General features: G+C 36.3%; 1 protein-coding gene across 4 annotated transcripts in view; it reads left to right on the top strand.

Moving 5' to 3' along the window:
* The window catches only part of WDR11 (WD repeat domain 11), a 74,385-nt gene extending 61,097 nt beyond the window's left edge, over positions 1–13,288 (top strand). For 2 of the 4 annotated variants that reach the window (XM_037903360.2, XM_037903362.2), the window contains exons 21-29: positions 1,975–2,037; positions 3,325–3,390; positions 4,366–4,537; positions 4,999–5,094; positions 6,115–6,280; positions 7,243–7,340; positions 8,981–9,126; positions 9,579–9,658; positions 10,882–13,288. In XM_037903360.2, the coding sequence (XP_037759288.1) occupies positions 1,975–2,037; positions 3,325–3,390; positions 4,366–4,537; positions 4,999–5,094; positions 6,115–6,280; positions 7,243–7,340; positions 8,981–9,126; positions 9,579–9,658; positions 10,882–11,039 (1,045 nt within the window). In that variant the 3' untranslated portion in view covers positions 11,040–13,288. The other 2 variants (XM_037903363.2, XR_005226033.2) reach the window with 2 other exon arrangements.
* Positions 13,289–23,428: the final 10,140 nt, after the last annotated feature.

The raw sequence follows: 23,428 nt of genomic DNA, 5'->3' as shown, positions 1-23,428 counted from the left end.
AAGATAATCAATGTGCAAAATGATATGGTCAATATATGCAAACTTATTTGCATGATATATATTATTAATATGGCCTTAATGCAAATGAAATATAAAGTACATAAGTCAAATGAGATGGTAAGGAGGTGGAAGCTAAAGGGGCTAGGCAGGACGCCATCATGAAGCTTGAACTCCTCAAAGAGAAGCATGACGGTTTGTGATGAGATGGGGAGCAGTGAGTCCATTGGGGAGCAGATGATTTCAGCTTTGAAAGGAAGGGAATAGGGAGTTGAATGGGGTATTGATCAAAAATGGAAATGGAGTGAGAAAGAGGAAGGGGATGCAAACAGCAAGAGAAGAGAAGATAGACACTTCCACTGCAGCCTTTGGGAGCCATCTCAGGGCTTGTCTACATGGACACTTAGTTCATGGCTAGCTGGAGTGTGACTATACCTTTCACTAGCCTGCCGTGCTCTAAGTGTCCAGGTGGACTGTGCTGCCGTGCTCTAAAAATTCCCTTGTATGCTTTGATCTATGCTGCCTTGAAACAAAATACATTAAAGCTCAGTTGGGAATTTTTAGTGTACAGCAGCAGGGTCAACACGGACACTTATTGTACAGCAGGCCAGTATGGGGTAGATTCACACACCAGCTTGCTGACAACTAAGTTTTTGTGTGGGCAAGCCCTCAGTTTGGAGGATGTGAGAGAAGTAAAGACTGCCATAAGAAAGAACAGCTGCAAACATGCTGGCCTTCATTTTCCAAAGTGAGTAGTGATTTTGAGGGCCTCTGTTTTTGGGTGCCTAACCAGAGACTCCTTAAAGGGAGTGGTTTTCAGAAGTACTGAGCACCCACCCTCTGAAAACTAGGCCCCTTTCGGGTTTCTCAAGTCGGGCACCTAAAAAGTAAGGCACCCAAATTCATGAACCACTTTTGAAAATTAAGGCTACAGTGTTGTACGGGGAAATCTAGGTTTCTGTGAGTTCAAGATGGAAGGGAGTGAGAGGTGAATAGATTGGGGATGGTCTTTTTATGAAAGCGGGCATTCTAGAATACAGTAGAACCTCAGAGTTCTGAACATCTCGGGAATGGAAGTTGTTCATAACTCTGAACAAAACATGGTTGTTCTTTCAGAAGTTTACAACTGAACATTGACTTAATGCAGCTTTGAAACTTTACTATGCAGAAGAAAAATGCTGCTTTTAACCATCTTAATTTAAATTAAACAAGCACAGAAACAGTTTCTTTACCTTGTCAAATGTTTTTTTAACTTTCCCTTTATATTTTTGTAGTTTACATTTAACACTGTACTGTACAGTATTTGCTTTTTCTCCCTGTGTCTGCTGCCTGATTGCATACTTCCAATTCCAAATGAGGTGTGTGACTGACTGGTCAGTTCATCTCTCTGGTGTTGGTAACTCTGAGGTTCTACTGTAGTTGAAAAAGAGGTGGAAATGGGGGTGAGATTGATGAGTGAGGGACCAGTGTGGGAAAGCCATGGTAACAGTGGGTACGTTGGGCATAAAAGTTAAGAATAAGAGGATGGTCAAGATTGGATTTATTATTGCTGAAAATAAGCAGGAGTAAGCAATAGAGAAAGAAGAGGAGATAGGAAAAGAACTTGTGAGACAAGTGGGATTGAGGATTAGGAATGGGCAGGCAACGTAAAAAGGGGGAGACCTAAAGGTGAGTGGGTAAGAAGGAAATGCGAAGAGAAAGGAGACAATAACAGAGATGTGGGAGTAATGAGGGTGAGCAGGAATGAAGAACAGGCCATGAATAGTACTTGGAAACTAGTAACTGATGTCCAAGATTTTCTGTCTAAACTGTTTTTTTATTAAGGACATGAGAACATTAAGTTGGCTTCCACCATGTTTCGTGTTGTACATAGCCTAAACTCTTCTACCACTTCAGATAATATTGCCAATATAGTTATGAGGAAATATAAAATTCTTAGAATATATATTCCTGTTAAATCAAATGTTTTCTTTGCAGTGATTATCCAGAGAATGAAAATATTAAAAATCTGCTTCAAAAACAGTTGAATTCATTGTCCAAGTAAGCACCATTTTATTAATGTTTTAACAAAGTACTGCTTTGAATGAGGTTGCAGCAGCAAAAGTTGTAATGATTGGTTTTTCATTTAGCAGCCACTCTGGAATAACTTTATTTTTGTATTAAAACATTTGATTGTGCTTAAAGATAAGTACTTGTTACAATAAATGAAATTTAACTTACTTCATGACCTGCTTTGTCTAATGAAAAGTTAACGGTAGCATTCTTACCAAATCGGAGATCTTTCTTAAAACAAATTGTTTAATATTGGCTTGACAGTCAGAATAATTTACTGTATTAAACATTAAAGTGGGATGAAACTCATGTCTAATTTGAGACATTTAGGTTGTCACATTGTTGATGCCATAGACAACAGTGGCTACCAGCCAGAGGCCCAGGAATACTCAGCATTTAAATTCAAATGGCATTCACAGTTTATTGGCAACTGTTTCTCAACATGTCTGCTCCTCAGAGTGCTGCCTGGGCCAAATGGGTGCAGCCTATTAAAAAAAATGTATCAATCGAAACATTATGCAGAATTTTAAACCCTAACCAGAAAAATATCACATTGGTCCTTTTGAAAATCCTACTCTTTCAAGATAAGTTACTCTTCATGGGTGAAGTTCATACTTCTGACGATATTACATCAGTCTCCCTGGTTGCATAGCCAACAGATGGCAGTACATTCATTTAAACTATTAAGGCAGTCTTTGCAGCTAAGAAACTGGAAGCACTTCCCCTTTCCTCCCCTCAACCCAAAAAAAAGGCTAATTTTCTTTTGTATGCAGAAAAATGTATGCAAAACCTGAATTCATAGATTTATAATAGATGTATTTGATGTCCAGTGACACCATCCAGGTTATATTTACATAATTATGACATTTGTTATTAATTTAATTTTATAATATTTAGAATTGCTACAAACCAATATTACAGCTTCAGGTATACTCTTCTGGTAGTTCACATTTATTGCAATACATGTAAGTCAGAAGGCATTCTTGACAGACTGATTTTAACTATTAAAACTGATAAACAGTGAATTGCTCCTGTAAAGATTTCGACATACTTAAACTTGGTATAGTTCCTATTGCTGTGATGAAATATTATTTGATAGAGGCCTTTGTTCAGGTCAGCATGAGATAAACTTCTTCTTTCCTTGTCTGACAAGAAGAAATAAAAGTCTTCGTTTTCATTTGTAAACTTTAATTCCTAGATGTAATATATAGTACTTGTTTTTTAAAAATCCGGCACAGCATATTACAGATCAGATATGACTTTCTGCTTTTGCAGTGACGTCAAGAAACTTGTGCTTGATCCTGAATTTACTCTATTGCAGAGATGTTTACTGGTTGCAAGGTAACAGAGATTCAGATAAAGTCGAAAGGTTTTTCTAAATAATCCTGACCCTGTCAGCACTTACAAATGTGCTTAACTTTAAGCATGTATATAGGATTATTAAAATGAATGACACTAATGATGTGCATAAAGTTAGGAATGTGTATGTATTTCAAGGATGGGGTCTAAGTTATTATCTTAGTGAATTATTTGTATTTGCACTGAGTTTTATATTACAGTGAAAAGACTCCTTTAACGTGATTGAACAGAATTGCATTTTAGAAAGGTATAAGAAACGACCGTGCCCACAGTGAAATAGTAGTTGTTACTTGTACAATGCCCAAAAATGTATTCGGTACTTTACTAGAATATAGAGTCCAATCTCTCTCCCAAAGAGTTTACAACCTAAAACCTAGGCCCATATGCAAGCAAAGGAAAACAGAAAGTGGGGCTCTTTTTTAATTCCATGACCGTTGTCATGTTGTTGTTCTGCTCAAATGATAATTTTTAACCTGTTCTGCATTTTTTAGTTGCTTCTAAGCTTTTATGATTGATTTTTTTCCTGGTGAAGCATAAAGCAACCCAGAAAATTAAGTTAAGGATAGATTAGGTTCTGAATGCCTTCACTAAACTAGTTTGTGGAGGGATTTACTGAGCTTTAACTAACCTTGTAAAAGTCTTTCCTCCAACTTGCTACTTCCTAGTTTGTCGAACATATTTCAAAAGAGATCATTGTTTGTGATGTCGTATATAAGTCTTATTGGTAACCCACAATATTTGTGATGCCGAAAAGAATGTACCTTATTCTCTGAATAAAGAAATTATTTTAAAATACAGAACAATTACTAGTAGTATGTGGGAAAAAAATCTACAATGAATAAGTATTATGGTTACAAGTGATTGTATTGGGGGGTGCTGGGAATTTAAACTAGTCTGATGTTGTAGCTACAATGTATAATGGTAGGGTTTGCTTCATTTTGGTTTTTGACTTCTCAGACTCTATGGGGATGAATCAGAACTGCATTTTTGGAGTGTTGCTTCCCATTATTTGTACAGTTTCTCTCAGGAAAAAGCACAAACTACAAAAACTACAGATAGTCTGCAAGAAAAATTAATCAACCCGTTGGATATATGCTATGACATACTGTGTGAAAATTCCTACTTCCAGGTATTGAAAACCGTTTATAATTAGTATTTAGTAGCTGTGTGACTAAATCAACAAAATGACGAGCATTTCTTCCCTTTTGAATTTAAAGCTCCTACATATAAATGCCTCACTTTTATTTCAAAGTAAAAGATGCATGACTGTGTGTTAATAATGGAATTTTACCCTTATCTCAGTGTACTTGTTATTGTGAACTTAAAGCACTCAGTACTATTTAAAGGCTGGGCTTTTTTTGTGGTTTAATAAATAAATAGTATTCTAGGCTTATAAGATCATTTGTATGTACTTCAAATTTATATATATTTTTAAGATCACATATTTTTGCAGGTGTTTCCAATTCATATTATGGAAAAGTATATTTTATATATATATATATATATATATATATATATATATATAAAATATATTTCATATATTAGCTAGTTTATTCTCAGATTTGTAATCATTTTAATTTTTCTCTGCAGAAATTTCAGCTTGAAAGGGTACATCTACAGGAGGTTAAAAGATCAACCTATGACCACACCAGGAAATGTGCTGACCAACTTCTTCTCCTGGGGCAGGTTTGTGGGTGGCTTGTTTGTTTGTAATGTCCCTTACCTGTTTCTGTGGGTTTTGTGTGTTCTTTTTAATACTTCCTCTATCCAGACAACATTATGTCTGTCTTATCTAGGCTGAGTTTCTTCAAGCTAGCCTACAGGCAAGACCTAGTCTTGGCTAGACAGCTGGGTATGTTGTTCCACTGCACCATCTGGGTCCAATGAAATGGAAACACAGTTAAGTGTCATCCCACATACGAAAATCACCTCAACACCCATCCTTCTTTTGGAACTCCACGTGGATCTTTCTTCAGTCAGATGACCAAACAGATACTACCCTTTGAGTTCTCTGAAAGAAAATAATCAAGCTGCTCAGATAGCTTAGTATTTGCAGGGAAAAACTGCTAGTATTGGTATGCAAGTTTACAAGACGACATAGTGGTGTCAATGACTCCTGTCAGATCTAAAAGATTTGACATGAATAAAGAGATAATATACCAACACAACCAGTGCAGCCTAAAATCAGATTTTACTAAGTATACATAATGCCTTTCATATTTCTCCATAATTCGTTAACCTATCAACTATAAATACAGTGAATTTCAAAAAAAATGTGCTAGGTTATTGCAGGTGCCACCCTTTGGGTACCTGACCAGTTTCTTTGCTTATACAGTCTTATTTCACCCCTACTTTTTAAGTTGCTTTTCTTTCCTCTGTTGCTCTGTGGAAGACCACACAAACAGGGAAAACTGCATACGCAATTTACTGTTTCCCCTATGTAGGCCCTCTTTCTGGAAAGCACTTAAGCTTGTGCTTTAACCCTATCCCTATTCAGAGCATGTGTGCTTAAGTGGTGTCCTAAATAAGGTGCAATCTTGAATTGGGACTATAGTCAAATTAGTAAACAAACTTGAAAAAATAGATTTTTTCCTTTTATCTCTGTTACTATAACTGTTTGTTGTTTTTTTGTTTTTGTTTTTTTTAAACATCCAAACAAAAGTGGGGGGTTTTTTAAGATGATGTAATTTTATTTTTTCTCACCAGACTGACAGAGCAGTACAACTATTATTAGAGACAAATGCAGAAAACCCACATTACTACTGTGATTCACTCAAGGCATGTTTGGTCACTACTGTCACTTCATCAGGTCCTTCTCAAAGCACCATTAAACTGGTAGCAACCAACATGATAGCAAATGGAAAGCTAGCAGGTAAAATATGTGTTTTCCTTTTGTTTGTAAGCAATCAATACTGATAATTATTATGGAAATTAATATGGTTAGACAAAAAGCCTCATTTTACAGTAAACCATATAGGGTGCTTGTTTTATAGGGTTTGCAGATGTACAAAAAGCATTAGACATAATTTTAAGTACTTCAAAAGAAGGCTGAACAAGTCAGTCTATTTTTTTATTGCAAACCATATTCCAGAAATGAACCTGTTTGCAATTTATTGCTAATCCCAGAGAAGGTTGCTGTCACATTCCTAATGAAAACAAAAGCATATTTATTGGATAAAATTAAAACACACAGGTTGGAAATGAAAGGCCTTCTATATTTCAGTTTGTTTCAAACCCATTAATATATAAATAGGCTCTTAGAACTATATCTTTGTGTTTTTCTACCTCATGTAATAGATGCTTGTTGTAAGGTGACTGGAATTTCTGAAGTCATGTGGTGGAACTACTTATGTTTATAGGTGATTAGACATTTCTTAAGCATATTACTCTGTTTTGTTAATATTTTTTTTTAGGGCCTAGGCTACTTTTTGAAAAAAAAAAAAAAAGTTTAAAGGATGATTTGCAGAAATCGGGCTGCTTGTTTGGTATAATTCTGTGACACCGATTAAGTCTACATGGTCCAATGATCTCCTTAGCATGTCTGTTTGAGGCAAAGAGAAGCAGAGGCGAGGTTAGAACTTTGTGGAGCATTTCTAAGCTCTGCAGATGTCATGTAAGGCAAAGGGAGATGGTGTCGTGGATAACCTTCAGAGCTCCAAAGCTCTACAATGCATGAAGAGGTGGGTGTTAAGAACTGGAGACTTTGTGGAGCTCCTGTATCCCAAGAGGCAGCAAGGGACCCTTTCTGGGGGGATCTGTTGCATTTAAATAGCAACTTTTTTTTTTCCCATTAGTTGAGAGTCAAATTTTAGGTAATCTACTTCTATTTTCCAGAGGGAGTGCAGTTGCTCAGTCTAATAGATAAAGCTGCTGATGCGTGTCGTTATTTGCAAACCTATGGAGAATGGAACCGTGCAGCATGGCTTGCAAAAGTATGTAATTGCTCAATCCAGATTATTACCCAGATAGTACAAAGAAGCCCTGCATCAGTTTTTGGCTTATTTTAAACTGCAGTGGCATTTGGTTTTGTTTATATACTGTCAATGATTCAGTTAGCTCGCAACTAAAGTACACTGATGACTTTCTTCATTGTTATTATATTCATTGGTTACGGCCTACATTTTTTCCCATGACCTAGTCAACAATGCCACCTGTAACTATCTCTATATCTTTTACTTAGTCGTAAAAGAAATTTTCTTTACTTTAACAGCTTGCAGAACATTGGAAATAAAATAAGTATAAATTAAACTATGAACATAAAAGGCCTGCCTCAAGACGTATATTTATAGAGATTAGTGTGGATTTCGAGGTCCTTCAGACTTGAAGAACATTCAGTATCAATTCAGAAACATATCAATGAGAAAAGTTCTTTCCAATGCATTAAGCTATAATGTCCCAACCCTGCAACTGGATCATTGCTGGCAGACACCTTCTCCCATAGGGAGCCCCAGAAGGTCTCCCCATGGGCACAGAGGCCCACCTGCATGGATCGGATTGTAGGATTGGGGACTAACAATGGTCAAAATTCCCAGTTTTCGAGTTTGTCACCAAAGATTTGTCAAAGACATTTTAATAACCTGTTCTGATTGTTGTCTACATTTTTCTTTTGTAAAATTGTATATCCCTTATGTGATTTATTTTAATGTCTTGAAAAAAATTAAAATAATAAAAAGATAATATATTTCACTTTCATGGATGTCTATCCTAAAGTAATAAAAATTTCAATCTGTTTAGTTATTTCACTGGAAGAGGTAAGGGAGTGGGGCAGTATAGATTTTTCCAAATCGATGAGTCCCATTTTTATTTGCCCATTTTGGTTTTTTAGATCTTCAGGAGAAGTTGACATTTCTCCCATTGTATTTAATTCCTTGACACTTTTGATTGCAGTGAATCCTGTTAGTGCAGTGGCTCTGTCTTTCCAGACTAGTATACCCCTTTCAGGAGGCTGATTTATCTTGCGTACCTCCAAGATTCAGCTCACTTAAAAACTACTTGCTTACAAAATCAGACATAAAAATACAAAGGTGTCACAGCACAGTATTACTGAAAAATTGCTTACTTTCTTAGTTTTACCATGTAATTATAAAATACATCAATTGGTATATAAATATTGTACTTATATTTCAGTGTACAGTATACAGAGCAGTATAATCAAGTCATTGTATGAAATTTTAGTTGGTACTGACTTCACAAGTGCTCTTTATGTAGCCGGTTGTAAAACTAGGCAAATATCTAGATGAGTTGATGTACCCCCTGGAAGACTTCTGCATACCATCAGGGGTACATGTAATGGAATGCATAGCAAGCAAGCCTGATTTCCTATGTCAAGGTTTAAGTAACCTGAGAACTTTTTTGTGTTTCTCATTTTCCTCATTATTACCATTCTAGGGACCAGTGCATTTGGGAAGTGGTAACTTGAGAGAAACTCTAAGTAAGAATCTGCTGAGTTGTAATGAAGTTACAATCAGATGAAATAATGTAGTAAACTTGTACATGGCTTGTCATGGAAATGTTTTCTTTAGTTATATAGCAGTTGGTGCATTCAGACTTGGGTCTTCTTTATCTCCCAAAGGTTCGTTTGAATTCAGAGGAGTGTGCTGATGTCTTGAAACGTTGGGTTGATCACCTTTGCTCTCCCCAAGTTAACCAGAAATCCAAGGCCATCCTTGTCCTCTTATCGCTAGGGAGTTTTACAAGAGTTGCAGAGATGCTGCACAGGTAGAACTGAATGAGCACATTCTCTACACTGCTTTGTCCAAAATTGTCAGCTGAACGTATGATCAGGAAATATGTGTTTTTCTGTGAACTTCTTACATTCAGTTCATTTTTTGAACAATTCATTCTGTTTTATTTAGTTGACAGTTACTTCAACAGCATGTCATCCTTGTCTATGTGCTTGTACTGATGCTTTTTCTGTAATTTCAAGGGAACATGTTGGCATTTTAAATTTTCAGCAGCTTTTAAAGGTGCCAGCATCTAAACGAGTGCTAACATTTTATAACAGCTGTTACTCAGAGCTAGTAAATTGAACCTTGTCCTTTCAAAACTTTAGCATCAAAGATCAACTCTTTGAATACTCTTGAATTATAGAGTTAGATAAGCCAGATCAAAATGGTTTGAACTTTTAAATCTTCCTGTCCTAACAGTTTGTTTGTTTTTCTTTTCAACAGCATGAGGTATTTTGATAGAGCTGCCTTATTTGTTGAGGTGTGTCTGAAGTATGGCACAATTGAAGTTAATGAAGATACAAATATCCTTTTCCAAAAGACATACAGTGAGTGTGTGTGTGTGTGTGTGTGTATATATATGTATGTATATGTATATGTATGTATATATATATATATATATATATATATATATATATATATATAAAAATCAGCTAGTCTGTACAGGAAAAGAAACTCCTAATAATTATGTCCCCCGGGGTGTGTACTGTACTTCTTGAAGGAATAACAGAATAAGAAAATGCGTGGAGAGAAAATATACACCCAAATCATAATACCAGGCTCTTCCTGTATTCTGTTAAATCAGTGGCACTGGGAAACAAACAAGGGAGCAAGAATAAGAGCAAACCTATGGATACTACTACCTAAATTCACACCTTTACATTTGGGAATGGAGAAGGGAGCAGATGGCAGAGTGTTGATGCTGATGGAACTTCGGCTAAATTGCTGGTTACTGCTGGGCACATAGCGAGGTTGAGCTAGCTAGGCTAATAAGGCAGTTATCTTTTTAAAAATTGTACGCCACAATGTACATTGAATTTCAGGTCTTTTGGCACACTCCCCTGCAGTGTGTGCTAAAGGATCATCAGTTTACTAAAAAGATCATCAGTTTTGAGCTTGTAAGAATTATGTAAGTTATAAATCGAAGTGTAGTGTGAGATGAAAGCTTAACAATAAGAAATCCACCTGAGAACTTGTTTCTTCCAGTGTATACTTCTGCTAACGTGTTGAATCTTGAAAATTGTAGCCATTATAAAGATTTTTATTTACATGAATTTTGGGATGACCGGGTGCTCCCAGCTGACAAAGCCACAAGTGAGTCCTGTAGATCATCCCAAATTATTTTATTGCCAATATCTTGCAGTCTGTTTGCTAAAAATGGGATCTGTGTACCATAAGAAAACTCATATATGTCAAGACAAGATATTAAATTTTGTATTGTTGTATCTGGGTGTTCAAATTAATTTCCATAGATCCTCATCAAAATTTTGCTGTTTTTAATTTGCTGCCATTAGACGATCTGGAAAAATGGTGCTGAGCAGCTATGTGTAAATCATGTGCATTAGGACTTTTGCCTTAATTTGTGCTTAGAGGTTATATTTAGATGATATTTGGTATCTTGTTCCAGAAGTGAACAAGTGATTAACAGCAGTGTTCAGCATTTCCTGCTTAGACAGGGGTTGGTATAAGCCTGGTTCTGAGCCTTCTCCATTATCTCTCACTTCTGTTTTCCTTAACCGTCATTTACATAAACTAATCCATGTAGTATTTGCGGATTATGCCAGAAGTTTGAAGACATTGGGTTTTAAACAGGGTGCTATTCTGTTTGCTTCAAAAGCAGGAGCATCTGGTAAAGATTTATTGAATGAGCTTAAACAACCTGAAGAGGAAGTGACTGAAGAGTGACAACTTCGTCTGTCATAAAAATATAAGATTTCCATCCGATGGGGTATTTGTTAGTTACATTTCCAAGGTTAATGAGATTCCATTGTATGAAAATATCCTTTCTCTTGGACCATTACATTAGGGATCATATATATAGGATGTTTCATTTGGACGAGACTTTTTTTAAAAAATGTATGTGGAGACAATAATAAGAACTAGTTAAGACAGAATTTATTTTTAAGTTATCTCAGATTTTTTTTTTAATTATCCTCACTTCTGAGAAGAGGCATAGAAACATCTGAAAAATCATAGAACTGGAAATGCTTTTAACTTTTTGATCCTAGGCACAGAGATCAAGGTTCCAGAATTTGCTAAAAGATTTGTTAAATTTGTGGGAGGGCTACTTTTACTTTTTTAAGAGACCTTTATAGACATTTGGAATTGATCATAGGTGAGTTTATGTGCATATATTATGGATTCTGTACATTAATAAGAAAAATTAGTCAATGAATAAATGTAAATCACAAAAACATGCAGTGGTTTTCTTGCCATGAAAACCATAATTTTTGCCCAACCCCCATAATTATTTTGGCTAAGTCCAGCGTGTTTTGACATTCTCGAAGTTAGCTGTGCATATTACCTTTGAAAACTTTAAGTACAAGAAATCCTTAAAAAGTACTTACAAATTTCTCCTTTTTAACTTTTCAAAACCCATCAAAAAGTGTTTTCTTCAGCGCATTAGTGTGGTTATAATTTTTAAGACATTCCATATTATTTTAAATATGAACCTCCTCCATGCCTTAAGGACTAAATGCTGCCTTGCACTGTACTGTTCAGTTCTTAAGATTAAAAGGAGAAGAAAAGATCCTACCACACAAGCTGCAGGGCAGGATCTCTCCACAGCATTCAAGATCACTAGGAGAAAGGGCTGCTAACACGCATGCTCTTGCGCCTCTTCTGAGGTTTAGGAGCTATTGTGGCATAGTTCGCTGTTGAATGTGCTGCCATCATCAGTTGGTAGAGAAAGCATTTTACGGAATAACGAAGTATAGACTTCAGTATGTCATTCCCTACCTTACTGTGAGGAGGGATCCCCTGGTTGACAGGACTTAACGTAACAGATAATGCCTCTGGCAGCATCTCTGCTCCTGATTGCTGTGCCAGCCATACAGTATTTGAGCCTCAGCATAGGGTAGTTTCCAGAACATCCTAGCTGCTTGTTTGACCGTGTTCTTTGCATTACTGTTGCTTGTGGCAAACATATCTATTTAACGATTGCATTGATTAAGAAGCATTTTCAAAGAAGTCTGCTGAAATATGATTTGCCTGGATTGTGACACTGGACTCACAAAATGAAGGTAAAGGATACTGAAACTATGTCAGTTAAGGAACCGTTAATCACTTAAAATTAAGTTACTGTCACTAACTAATTTAATATGTGATACTGTAAAGAAGCAAAGCACTTAAATCTTCAGAGTGGTAGCTTAGCAGTTGTTTTGACTTCATGCATTACACATTAAAAGTAACAGAACATAAAATTTCCCCATGTCTCCATATTTGTTTACATCTCTAACTCCAGAAATGTTTTTAACTGTAAGCCAAACTGGCATGTATGATAAAATTTCAATACATGGTGGGTTTTATATAAATAGAAAAACACTTCTATAAACAGGAAACTGAATGTTTTAACTATAATGTATCTGACTTCTTCCTGCCACATGTTCCACATACCATAATGTACATTCCTTTAGTGTATTATAAACAAAGTACATATAATTATGTTAGCTTTGAAAAATATATACAATAAAATTTGCCTTAAGCATTTATTTTGCCTAACTCATAGTTGAAAAAAAGTTAATGTAACTACTAAGGATTAAATTCTGGCACCTTTACTTACACTGAGTGTATCCAGAATTACTCACGTTCTTTTCAGTGTGAGTAAGCATATCAGAATCTGTCCTTAAGCAAATCCTTATAGGCATTTCTCAGTAAGTCTCTGAAAAAATTCTGCATATGCTTTAGTGTACAGTTTGAATTTTAAATCTGTGATTTCATGTTATGAAAAAAAAACTTATTGAAAAGGCCTTCCTCCTACTGGATGTGTTTCTGTGTGCTTCGTTTTTAAGTATGAAGGTTGTACATCTTGCACAAGGTTATTTGATTTTTGTTATCTTTATGCACAAATTATGGACAGTGTAAAAATCATTCCTAAAATCCATTTGGATATGAACACAGTCACAGAATGTAATTAAAAAATACTCTGACAACCACTGTGGTGTGTTTGATTTAATTCAAAAATATTGCAATCACTATACAGTAGGACACACCCCATCCACTCAAAACCTTAAAAGCATGGAAAGAAGTTAGGGGAAAGACGTGTATCCCTTTACACCTTTCTGTTGTCTACACTGTCAGTAACACACTCAAACACTCCATAAGGCTTTCACTTCCATCTCCAACCAATATCAGAAAGCATTATGTACCTCAGCTTCCTCAAAATTTGCACTCTAACATGAAAGCTTAATGATGACTATGTGCCTTGATATCGATTATATCAACAGATCAGCACATCTGGCTGTCACACATTTCATGCATTTGGGAAGTTATTTTGCTGTAACACTCTGAGGTCTCTGTCACTAAGCTCCTAGTCTCTTCTTTCCCAGCTCAACTTTTGTCTAGGGTTCAGGGGTATTGAGTGAAGGACTCTCACTCTGGTGTGCTCTGTGTCTCCCTTACGAGTGAATGACAGCATTCTGAATACAGCAGATTCTTTGTCAAATTAAAAATCGTTGAGTTCATTTTGGTGAACAAACTTGCCATTATGGCTTAAATATTGTAAAATACGTTGTGGACTGATATTCCTGATGTATAACTGAGATTCTAGAATCAGTACAGCAAAATGTGGCCAAAGGACAGGTCCTAGAGCGTGTGAGATTTCTTGCAAAATGGTACAAATAAAAGTGAGACTGTCCAATCAAATAATTGCCAAAATGGGTGATTTTTAAACTCTTGTTTTTTGTATCTTGTTTCTTGTATTTCTTTTATTATCAAACCTCCATGAAGAATTTCAAATGGTGTTTGCTATCTATATTCTGTGTGTTTGGTTTTTGTCATTTCATTGAAATTTTTACAAAATAAAGATTTAAAGCACCCATCAAAACAGAACTCTCTAACACAGCCTTAAGTATGATGCTGCTGCACCATAGTAACAGTGAAGAAACATATAGGAATTAAGTTTGCAAACAAATATGCTCCATAATTCTTTGAATATCTATATAACTAGCAGCTTTTTTATATCAAATCAAGCTTGCTGTTGGTTTTCTGAACGCGCCCTTTGCCAGTTTTAAAATTTACTTCAGAAGGACCAAAACCCCTGCCTCTAATTAAGGAGTCTGACCAAGCTGTTTGAGTGTCTTGATGGGGAGCTTGCAAAATACACTTTTTAGAACACAAGTAGACTTACAGTAGTGATCCCTTCTTTCTCACCCATTGAAGACAGCCTTTAGTCTCATTGGATGAAAAGTTGTCTATTTTTTTAGCTCTTTGAATTACTTGTGTATGACTCTACATAACTACATAAGCTTTTTTAAATTTGTGCAGCTGTTGTCTGAAGCTCATTCAGTCCCAGCTACCGTTCTCGGAATCAGAGAAAAGTTTGCATAAATGTTGGGGGACAGCTGTAGTAAGATTTTAATTTGAAACTATGTTGTTTGATCGCCTGATCCTGTGATAAAACAAATGAAGTTCAAACTATTTAAAAAATGGCTCCTACATCGATGATAACGTTCTTGTTTTAAGATTAAATGAAATGTCCAGAGTGTACTCTTTAACAACTGTGTTTTAATATAAGCAAGCCTTTAGAGTTGCATTATAAAATATTATGTTGCAATAGAGGTAGTCTGTGTAAATTGACAATTAATTACATGAATTAAGTGTCTAAAATTCGGTAGTATATCTGAAATACTTTGATGTGTATACTACATATATATTTGATGGGCATATATCTATGGAAAATGACAAACTGTTAGGATGCATAGCAGTACAAAAATGATGAGTACTATATTGCAAATGAATCATTAAATTTATTGAAATTTAAAACATCTTTGAGAGTGTGCCAATTTAGAGACTTTGCAACCAGATAAAGACATATTATTGTACATCAAGAAAATCCAATCCAGGATGATGATGTGATCAATGCCTGAATAACTAGTCTAGGAGCTTAGTTGTTTTTGCAGGAGCTGACCCTGGGGACAGGGAGAAGAGAACATTCATGACCCTTGAACAATGAATTTGTTTAGTTTGGATGATCACTAGCTGAAGCTAAATGCAATTCAGTAAGGATTCAGCTAGCAATTGATTTGGAGCGTAAAAGAATAATTACAATCTGGCAAAGACTTAATGTTTGGGTTTGTTTGTTTTTTTAACAAATGTTTATCTTTAAACTAGAATTCAGGAAAATACTGTTACTAGAATGAGTCCTGCTTGAGAATGGAATCCTTTATGGAGTCTGGAATGGGAGGTAATCAATCTTATGGCACCCATGTATCATGGAGCACCTATGAACTAATATCAAGGCACTAAATACTTTTTAGTCTGATATGAGCAACAGTTATTCCATTTTTAGCTCAGCCAGAAGGCAGAGTGCCACCTATTTAAGCAGAGTCAAAAAGGAAAGAACTAAGGCACAGAAGAAAACTGTTTGCATGCCAGCACTTGTAAATGTGGTCTAGTTTGCTGTTCGATTTCTTGATACTGCTGTATGCACAAATTATATTTTTTATCCAAAGAATTTTCCATATTTTTATGATGTAATAATGTGTGAGGAAGACACGTCTGTATCTGATGAAAGCATCAAAACCTCGGTTATCACATACAAACCAGAAACTACTAAATCTATTAAATTTAGCTTCATTGGATCTCATCTGTAGCTGTCATATATCAACAATTTAATTTCTGAAGTGGATAATTTCAGTTAATATATCTAATAAAATAAAAAAGATATTTCCATTTTGTTTTAAAGACATAGGGCAATCTTAAACTTTGGGATACTCCACCAAGTTATAACTGATGAGAGTCCTGTTTACTGGAACACTTCATAAGAGACTGGACAAAATTCTGACAAAAATTACTCTTGGAAGCAATCCAGCACTGGTAGAAGGATGACAAATGAGCTAATAGCTCTTTTTCTATCGCTATGATTGTTCACTCATACAGCACATCCAATTCACAATGTAAACGTTGTGTGCTGAGCAAGTGCAAAAATTGCAGTATGCAGATCCGGAAGAATTTTGCCTTTATTTGTCTACTGGATCAGAGTAACAAAGCAAGGAGCTTTCTTAATCAAAACATTGCTTATCTGCATGCATGATCAAGTTGACCAAATAGAACAATGATATTGAGAGAATTAAAGTCCAAGACTAAGGTGGTTGGTTTTTTTTAAAATGTGTGTCTTTTATGGGTGTGCATACTGAGTTTTGAATAGATTCTTGTATCAGTTATCAAAATGAAAGAGCTCTTCCAATTATTTATACATGATCTCCAAAAACAAGTGTATCTTAGTCTAAATATTTAAGAAAGTTCATTTGCCTTTAGAGTGGGTTCTATGAGCTGCTATAGCAGTGAGTTCTAACTGGCTCTAGGTGGGAGATGTGAGAAAGTGAGGTTCGTCAAGTGATTGCTCATGTCCATTCCAAGAGGTGATTCCAATTAGATGTGCACGCGCCTAACTGGAATGGACATGAGCAACACATCTTGAAGAACAACAGTTACAAGAAGGTTAGTAACCATTTTTTCTTCCTGTGATTGCTCATGTCCATTCCAATTAGGCACGCACACATCTAATTGGGAATCACCTATTGGAATGAACATGAGCAACACATCTCAAAGAACAACAGTTACGAGAAGGTTAGTAACCGTTTTGTTGATTGAGTGATTGTCTTTAAGTTTTCATGGATGTTTCTCCTTTGCTCCTCCTCTAGCCCCTCCTGAGTTTGATTTTTGTTTATATAGGTCACAAGTGACACTATACTATGAGAAGATGGAAAACACTCATGTACTTGACTGATGTGTTTGATATCTTCTGCCCTTAATGTTTCATGTCTTTTCAACTGTAGTTTACTCTAGGCAATGTAACTTAATTCACATATGCAGGGCCATCCTTAGCGGGGTGCGGAGCCTGGGACAAATCACCCCACACCGGCTTGGGGGCCCCACTCTGCATCAGCGACTGGGCTGGTGGGATGGATCCGGCCTGGTTCTGGGCCACCTGCTGCTGCTGGCAGTTGCAGCAGCCAGGACCCCAGGCATGCGGGGCAGCAGCACTCCCCAAACTCCTACGTCCCATGCCTATGTCTTCTGGGACCAACTGCACCGGCTAATTGCACAGGCCCTGAGCAGTCACCCTGATTCGCCCTACCCAAGGGACTGCTCTGCACATATGGGTAGAGATGACACCCAAAGTCTGCACCCAGAAACAAATTTCCCCAAATTTAAGGAGGTGATTGGATCCAGGGTTTTTGTTCAGGCCCTCACCCTTCACGAGGATTCACTTCTTATTCCAGTAGTACTAGCGTTGCATCTCCAAATGCAATGGATGGAAAACTATTTTTGCTTTGCTTTGCATCAGATGGCTTCTACAGTTCAGTGAAATCCACTTAAAATGAACTTGGATATAGCAAAACTCCAGTTATTAGGGAAGTAGGATGATTCTCTTCAATGCATTTAATAGGACTTTCTACTTAAATTGAAATTTCCCTGCATTGCACTATAAATGGCTTCCCCCGGGCTAATCCCTTTGGAATATATTTACATTTTGTCTTTATGGAAAAAAATAACAAATGTCCAATAACTAGGACTCATTTATGCTTTTGAGGATCAATTTAATTACATCAGGGAAAGCCTCTTAGCAATCTACTGTTCTTCAAGCTTTGGGACAGATTGTGAAACTTTTGCTCACACTAAGTAGCACCTTTCTCCATAGTAGTTTCTTTTACATCAGCATAAGTTATTCAGTAGGAGTAAGCTGGTCATATGTTCTGTGTCAATACAGGTGAATAAGGAACTGTGAAATATAAGCAGAGGTAAGGAAAGTTAATTTACGGGACTAATAATCAAGTTGGGTTTGTTAAGGTCCCAATCCTTCAAAGACTTTCATAAATTTAACTTTATTCACTACTAATGCTTTTAATTAAATGTGTCTTTGCATAATCCTGGCCTAAATGAGATCATTGGTAAAGTAAAAGCGTGACCCTAGTTAAGACATTATGGAAAGGGGAAACAATTACACAGTTAGGGAGACCAAAAGGCTGTAAAAGATGCCACAGGTAATTTGTTGGCAAAAGAGAGAAATGATGCTACAAATAAAAATTAACTTTTCCCTGTCTGTTCAGAAAGGACAGTTGGGAACAGATGCCAAATATTAGAATGAATTTCCCAGTAGAAGTAGTACTGAAGCAAATCAGTTAAAGGATCAGAATGTACAGTGGTTAATTAAACTGGGGCAAAAAATAGAAAATCCTTTTGATGCTCTTATGTACTGTCAGGAGAAAAAAAGGCAAAATATTTTAAAATACTAAAACAAAAACAAAAAGAACATTGTAAATGAACACTAATGAATAGATTCTGAAGTGATACTTGCATGTACTTAAGGGCAAAAGCTTAGCTTTTTTTTTAAATCATAAATTTAAAATACAGTTCCATGGAACTGGGTCGTTAAACAGTCCTCTTTGAAATGTGCTAAAGCTTGGGAACCAAAAAGACAACTGACTAAAAGCAGTCAAACTTAATCAATCTATTTTCATTGTCCAAAAAAAAACAGCAAAAATAGTGAAAAGTAAAATAAATTCTTTAAAACATTATTTCAGATTTAGTCCCTGATGCTGCAATTGTCTGCATGTGGGTACGTGGCAGTGCCAGAGCCCAGCCCTATTGAAGTCAATGGGGCACCCTGCTGGCAAAACATCCCCACACAGTGAATTAGAGTCCGTTAATTACTGTATGTACGATGGCACGAGAACCACAGGAAAGGCCTTAAAAATGTGAAGTTGGAAGGAAACTCCTGTTTGGGGAAACTTAAAAATGCACATTTGAAAAAATGTTCTTTTGTTTGGAAAGCACCTAGGGTATTTCACAACAGAAATAGTACCAGTAGAAATAAACAGGCTCATTTATGGTGTTTCCCTTCATGATCCTGGGTCCTTCCTTTTTCATTTTCCAGTATGTGCCGTATGTATGAATACAAAAGTTTGTTCTTTATCTGAACGATGCCAGGATCTTCATCTTGGGCTTGTCCTACGTTGTTAACATGCCAAAATTTTGAAAGGGTTTAAATACCTACCTTTTAAGGTGCCTATTTGATACTAGAAAAGGGTATTCTAGACTCTAAAGCCTAAGCAAGGGCTTCAACGCTTTTAATATCCTAGGGTGAGATTTTCTAAGCAATTTAGGGGATTTAGATGTACATCTTCCCTTAATTTTAAGGGAAGATGTATGTCTAAATGCCCTAAATTGATCTGAAATCTCATCCCTAAATTCTCTAACGGACAACCCAGCTACTGCAAATGCAGGGTATTTTTGACTTGTTTGTCTTGCCATTCCTCTGCAAAATATTTTCCTCCTATGCTGTCTTCCTCTAAAGCATTAAACAGTGCCAGATTCAAGATGCAGAACTTGATAGGTTTAACCAGACTGGATAGAGTCCATCTTCCTATTTCGGAAGGGTGATCCAAAGGCAGATTCTGCCTGTTTTATTCTGCCTGGCTTTTGACAAGAACTTAGTATGTCTGCTTCATTTCAAGAGACTCTACAAAAGTACATTCTGACAATTGAGAGGGAAATTATTAATTTCTATATTGTAAATCTTGACAAAAGCAAAGAATACGAAGGGAGGTTGGTGCATGATGGACACAACCTGTTTTTTAAGAAATAAGTATCAAAATGTGAATGGTCCCTGTATTCTATAATAGAGAACCCTGATTCTTCCAGTGTGATATAGTACAATGTTGTTCCTTCAATCCATAGCAGTGAATTAAGCTGTAATGAAATAAAATGAGCGGATAATTTAAATGTAAATACTGAAAAGGGCCAAATATGCATATTACTGTAGGTTGTAGGACAGTGTGTATTATGATACATTATAATTGATACCACATTCCTCTGAAAAAAGAAAAGGAGGACTTGTGGCACCTTAGAGACTAACAAATTTATTTGAGCATAAGCTTTCCTGAGCTACAGCTCACTTCTGGTTACCATCCAATACAGAACAGAAAAGGGTACAATCTTTTATCCCGTCACTTGTCTGGCATTGTATTCGGAATATCATAAGTTTATCCTAATTGAAGCCTTCAGAATGTATCTTCATTGAGTTTAATTCTGATTTTTATAATGGATTTTTTTAAACACTCCCAATGGCTTTCTGGCTTAGGCAATACCAATTGGAGAAAAGGAAAAAAATAAATATTGAAGGGGGGAAACAACTGTCATATCCAATAGGCAATAACCAACATAAACTTTTAGGGGGTAAATAGTCGCTGTCCTAAATATAGGGAATATAAAGGTCAATTCCAATAGCTATGTCCAAGATCTTGGGTCAGTTGGAGTCATGATGTCAGTGAGTGAATTTCCATTATTTTCAAAGGGATATTTGGTCCTAATTTTTTTATTTACTGGAACAAAGGATCAATATCTGGCCTTGGAGCAAAAGTTGGAGGGACAGGAGGGATTGTAAAGTGTCCATAATTGGCAGGTAGGTGGGAATGACTTGAGATTACAGGGTCTAATGCTAGAAATATAGTGTGTGTTGGCTGCAAAAGTTTCAAAACTAATGTTACCCAGAGTTTTTAGAATTGACAGCAGAGGTAATTTAACTGTTTCTTGTTAAGCATTGTTAGGAATAAATTAATGGGGGCACAGCTTATTTGTTTGATAAATTATTGGCACAAGCAAGAGGCTTTTATTTAAAACTTTTTTATTAGGTTTTAAGCATTGTGTGTATACACATGCTGTAGCAGTAGGTTTAGAGCATTTTAAATATTTGTAGTTATTTGAAAAGTTTGAAATGGTTTTGAGGAATTAGAAGCCAGGTTTTTGGGGGCCCTCCCTTTTGTTTAGCTACTGGGGAATTTAGGTGTTAAATTTTTGATCAGAGGAAAGGTTTTTTTGGACTGCTCTAAAGCAAATTGCTTTGCCTAATTTTGTATAGCTAATTTTAAACAAAGCACATAACATATAGTGACTCCCTAATGTGTTACCAATTTTTTTACTTTCAGCAAATAATAATCTCTCATTATTAAAGCATTTCTAGTCATAATAATAATGAAATTTACATGTCAAAGGTGACAGAGGTGCTCAAGACCAAGGTCAGCCGTCCAAACATTCCTTTCATTCTTACAATACATTCACTTTTTTGTTTTATTCTCCCATTCTGATAGCAGAACTCCAAACATGCAGTTATTTGGCCTTTCCTCTCAAAGCCTAAGATTTTCCTAGCTATGTGATGTTTGGTTTTCAGCTGGAAGTGGCTGAATACACAAGATGGCTGCGGCACTATCAAATTCCGGGGTACACGCAGGAATGTCAAATTCTGGGGTAACACGAGCACAGTGACAACGGCAATGATATTTCGAATAGTTTAATTTTTCTAATGGTTTAATCAACCTCAGTTAAAGGTTTTGTTTTTTTATGAGTCAAATACCATAAGATGAAGGTGTGTTTATTCTATTTCATAGGTGCCTTTGCTTCATTTGGCAAATAACATTTTCTTATTTCAATGTAATTTCCCTATAAGTTTGATACCCTCCATTTCCATAGCTGTTTTACAGAGAGTTATTCAGAGTACTAGCATCCCGCATGGTTGAAACCAAGTGCCAAAAAAAGGGGCTTTTAAAGAAAAAAGTGATCTTGTTGACATTTTATTTTCTCTGTACCACAACAGGAGATGATGTCATGCTGTATTAGACTAGTCTAGCTTCTGGTTCCCTTACAAGCGCTAATAAAAAGCCACAAACAACATATTTTAGTTGACAATAATTCTGATGATCGTTTGTTTTTCCAGAGCAATCATTGTCTCAGATGCCTTTTTCATAGTCTAGAGGTAGGATGCAAAGAATATACATTATTATTCATTTTTATTATACTCTGGACTTGAGGGGAATGTTTCATATTCATAATTATCACATCATTAAGCTCCTTATCTGAATCTGAAATAGAAGGCAATCCACTTTCTGCATATCTGTCTCCCATGAGTAAACTTTTCCATTGCCCAGACCATGCCATACCAATGGGTAATTGTTGAGAGATCATTTTGTTTCCAGCATGGCAAGACCAATCTTGTTGCTATTCATAGAATCATAGAATATCAGGGTTGGAAGGGACCTCAGGAGGTCATCTAGTCCAACCCCCTGCTCAAAGCAGGACCGATCCCCGACTAAATCATCCCACTATTAATACTACAGGTGTAAGATCACTTGACTGCAGTCTAGAGGTAGGATCATTTCCTGGATACTCTGATAATATAGCTATTGGGCCATCTGGGAGATTAGAGGAAGTTATCAAACACACTTGCTCTCTTAACAGCAGCCAATACTTACAAATGTTTGGATATGCCCATTAAATACACACAGAATCTCCACACGCTCTAGCACTTCCCCAAACCAGTTTTATAGACTCATCAGAATCTAGTGGAGTGTGCCACCAGGACAGGATTTTATAACCGTTTTCCCTAGTTGCTCTCCATATTGAGGATGATGATCCTGTATTTGTGCCTGTGCTGTCTCTGAAATTTCCTTCCTCACATCTGTCTGCCATCTAGTTTTTTACCTTTTAGTTTGTCACTCGCAGTGTTGTATACAAGCAGGAAATTAATCCTGTGTTGTGTGACTTAGCCTCCACTGTTGTAGCTGTGTTGGTCCCAGGATATTAGCGAGACATGGTGGATGAAGTAATACCTTTTACAGGACCAACTTCGTTTCCCCAGCTGCCAGCAGAAATCTGCTTCTGGGTGGGGAGGGGGAGCGGATTCCTGTCTGCAGCTGGGGAAACAAAGTTTGTCCAATAAATGGTATTACTCACCCACCTTGTCTCTAGCTTCCACTAGCATTTCAGATGGCTCTGTTAATACGTTCCTGATTATGCAGTTGTGTCTCATAATATCTTACTTGTGGGTATTGATAAAAATGTAGTGCTCAATGTCTAAATTGAAATTGAATCTCCTGGAAGAGTATAAAATGGTTCTCTTTAAACAATTGTTTTATTCAAATTCTTGCCTCCCTCCCTCCCCATACTCCAAAATATGTTGGATTTTGGTTCAGTTATATTCTTGTGTTAAGTGGGGTCACAACTGAAGAAAAATGATATTTGCTTTATCCTTTACATTTTACCATGGAACTAATGTGCCAACTGTATAGAAAAACTGG

This window comes from Chelonia mydas, chromosome 7 (assembly GCF_015237465.2).
Source record: "Chelonia mydas isolate rCheMyd1 chromosome 7, rCheMyd1.pri.v2, whole genome shotgun sequence".
Taxonomy (NCBI): Eukaryota; Metazoa; Chordata; order Testudines; family Cheloniidae; genus Chelonia; species Chelonia mydas.
The sequence above is the reverse complement of the archived record's forward strand: the minus strand, read 5'-3'. Positions and strand labels throughout refer to the sequence as shown.